The following is a 3,002-nucleotide window of genomic DNA, read 5'->3' on the forward strand; positions in this document are numbered from 1 at the left end:
TGTTTGGGTGAGTGAGTGAGTGTGTGTGGGTGTGAGAGTGAATGTTTGGGTGAGTGAGTGAGTGTGTGTGGGTGTGAGAGTGAATGTTTGGGTGAGTGAGTGAGTGTGTGTGGGTGTGAGAGTGAATGTTTGGGTGAGTGAGTGAGTGTGTGTGTGTGTGTGAGAGAGTGAATGTTTGGGTGAGTGAGTGAGTGTGTGTGGGTGTGAGAGTGAATGTTTGGGTGAGTGAGTGAGTGTGTGGGTGTGAGAGTGAATGTTTGGGTGAGTGAGTGTGTGTGTGGGTGTGAGAGTGAATGTTTGGGTGAGTGAGTGAGTGTGTGTGTGGGTGTGACAGTGAATGGGTGGGTGAGTGAGTGAGTGTGTGTGTGCGTGTGTGTGTGAGTGAATGTTTGGGTGAGTGAGTGAGTGTGTGTGTGGGTGTGAGAGTGAATGTTTGGGTGAGTGAGTGAATGTTTGGGTGGGTGGGTGAGTGAGTGAGTGAGTGAGTGAGTGAGAGTGTGTGTGTGTGAATGCTTGGGTGAGTGAGTGAGTGTGTGTGTGTGTGAGAGTGAATGTTTGGGTGAGTGAGTGAATGTGCGTGGGTGTGAGAGTGAATGTTTGGGTGAGTGAGTGAGTGTGTGTGGGTGTGAGAGTGAATGTTTGGGTGAGTGAGTGAGTGTGTGTGGGTGTGAGAGTGAATGTTTGGGTGAGTGAGTGAGTGTGTGTGCGTGAGAATGTTTGGGTGAGTGAGTGAGCGTGTGTATGTGTGTGAGAGTGAATGTTTGGGTGAGTGAGTGAGCGTGTGTGTGTGTGAGAGTGAATGTTTGGGTGAGTGAGTGAGCGTGTGTGGGTGTGAGAGTGAATGGGTGAGTGAGTGAGTGTGTGTGTATGTGTGTGAGAGAGTGAATGTTTGGGTGAGTGAGTGTTTGGGTGAGTGAGTGTGTGTGAGAGTGTGAACGTTTGGGTGAGTGAGTGAGTGTGTGTGTGTGAGTGAATGTTTGGGTGAGTGAGTGAGTGTGTGTGGGTGTGAGAGTGAATGTTTGGGTGAGTGAGTGTGTGTGTGTGGGTTTGAGAGTGAATGTTTGGGTGAGTGAGTGAGTGAGTGAGTGTGTGTGTGTGTGTGTGAATGTTTGGGTGAGTGAGTGAGTGTGTGTGTGTGTGAGAGTGAATGTTTGGGTGAGTGAGTGTGTGTGTGTGTGAGAGTGAATGTTTGGGTGAGTATGTGAGTGTGCGTGGGTGTGAGAGTGAATGTTTGGGTGAGTGAGTGAGTGTGTGTGGGTGTGAGAGTGAATGTTTGGGTGAGTGAGTGAGTGTGTGTGGGTGTGAGAGTGAAAGTTTGGGTGAGTGAGTGAGTTTGTGTGGGTGTGAGAGTGAATGTTTGGGTGAGTGAGTGAGCGTGTGCGGGTGTGAGAGTGAATGTTTGGGTGAATGAGTGTGTGTGTGTGAGAGTGAATGTTTGGGTGAGTGAGTGAGTGTGTGTGGGTGTGAGAGTGAAAGTTTGGGTGAGTGAGTGAGTTTGTGTGGGTGTGAGAGTGAATGTTTGGGTGAGTGAGTGAGCGTGTGCGGGTGTGAGAGTGAATGTTTGGGTGAATGAGTGTGTGTGTGTGACAGTGAATGTTTGGGTGAGTGAGTGAGTGTGTGTGGGTGTGAGAGTGAATGTTTGGGTGAGTGAGTGTGTGTGGGTGTGACAGTGAATGTTTGGGTGAATGAGTAAGTGTGTGGGTGTGAGAGTGAATGTTTGGGTGAGTGAGTGTGTGGGTGTGAGAGTGAATGTTTGGGTGAGTGAGTGAGTGTGTGTGTGAGTGAATGTTTGGGTGAGTGAGTGAGTGTGTGTGTGTGAGAGAGAGTGAATGTTTGGGTGAGTGAGTGAGTGTGTGGGTGTGAGAGTGAATGTTTGGGTGAGTGAGTGAGTGTGTGTGTGTGTGAGAGTGAATGTTTGGGTGAGTGGGTGAGTGTGTGTGGGTGTGTGTGAATGTTTGGGTGTGTGTGTGAGTGTGTGTGTTTGGGTGTGAGAGTGTGGGTGTGAGCGTGAATGTTTGGGGGTGGGTGTATGTGTGTTTGGGTGTGTGTGAGAGAGAGTGAATGGGTGTGTGAGTGTGTTTGGGTGTGTGAGAGTGAATAGGTGTGTGAGTGAATGGGTGTATGAATGAGCATGTGTTTGGGTGTGAGAGTGAATGCTTGGGTGTGAGAGTGACTACGTCTGGGTGAGTCAAAGTGAATGGGTGTGAGAATGAGCATGTGTGTCTGGGTGTGAGAGTGAATGTTTGGGTGCGTGAGCGAGTGTGTCTGAGTGTGTGCGTGTGTGAGCGGGTGAGAGAGTGAACGTTTGGGTGTGAGTGAATGTGTGTGTTTGGGTGTGAGAATGAGCATGCGTGGGTGTGAAAGTGAATGTTTGTGTGTGAGAATGGGCGTGTGTGTCGGGGCGAGGGAGTGAGTGTGTCTGGGTATGAATGAGTATATGTGTGTGTGTGGTAGAGAGTGTGAATGTTTGGGTAAGTGAGCATGTGTGTTTGGGTGTGAGAATGAGCGTGCGTGTGTGAAAGTGAATGTTTGGATGTGAGAATGGGTGTGTGTGTCTGGGCAGGTGAGTGAGTGAGTGAGTGTGTGTGTGTGTGTGTGTGTGTGTGTGTGTGTGCGTGCGTGTGTGCGTTTGTGGGCGAGAGAGTGAATGTTTGGGTGCGTGAGTGAGTGTGTCTGGGTGGGTGTGTGAGTGAGTGTGTGTGTGTGAGAATGTGGGTGCCACACGTACTGCAGCCTTCCTCATCGGAGTTGTCCCCGCAGTCGTTGTCATAGTCACACTGCCACCGGCCCGGCACACAGCGATTATTCCGGCATCTGAACTGGTAGGGTTCGCAGGTTCTCTCATCTGAAATGGGGGAACCAGAGAAACAAGGGAATCAGAGGGGCAGCCGAACCGGGAACAGCTCAGTCTTCAAAACTCTTCACCGGACTCTCGGGATTCACTTTTTGGATCTGTTCACTGGCCACCGCTCTCTCGCCCCACAGAATCCGAGGGTCAGCGA

At 50.4% G+C, this 3,002-nt stretch overlaps 1 protein-coding gene across 1 annotated transcript in view; it reads right to left on the minus strand.

The window, feature by feature from the left end:
* Positions 1 to 3,002, minus strand: part of LOC121273234 (low-density lipoprotein receptor-related protein 1-like) — a 428,870-nt gene that overhangs the window by 57,242 nt on the left and 368,626 nt on the right. The window contains exon 69 of the mRNA XM_041180254.1: positions 2,729 to 2,845. Within this exon, the coding sequence (XP_041036188.1) occupies positions 2,729 to 2,845 (117 nt within the window). The remainder of the gene's footprint in view (positions 1 to 2,728; positions 2,846 to 3,002) is intronic.

This window comes from Carcharodon carcharias, chromosome X (assembly GCF_017639515.1).
Source record: "Carcharodon carcharias isolate sCarCar2 chromosome X, sCarCar2.pri, whole genome shotgun sequence".
NCBI lineage: Eukaryota > Metazoa > Chordata > Chondrichthyes > Lamniformes > Lamnidae > Carcharodon > Carcharodon carcharias.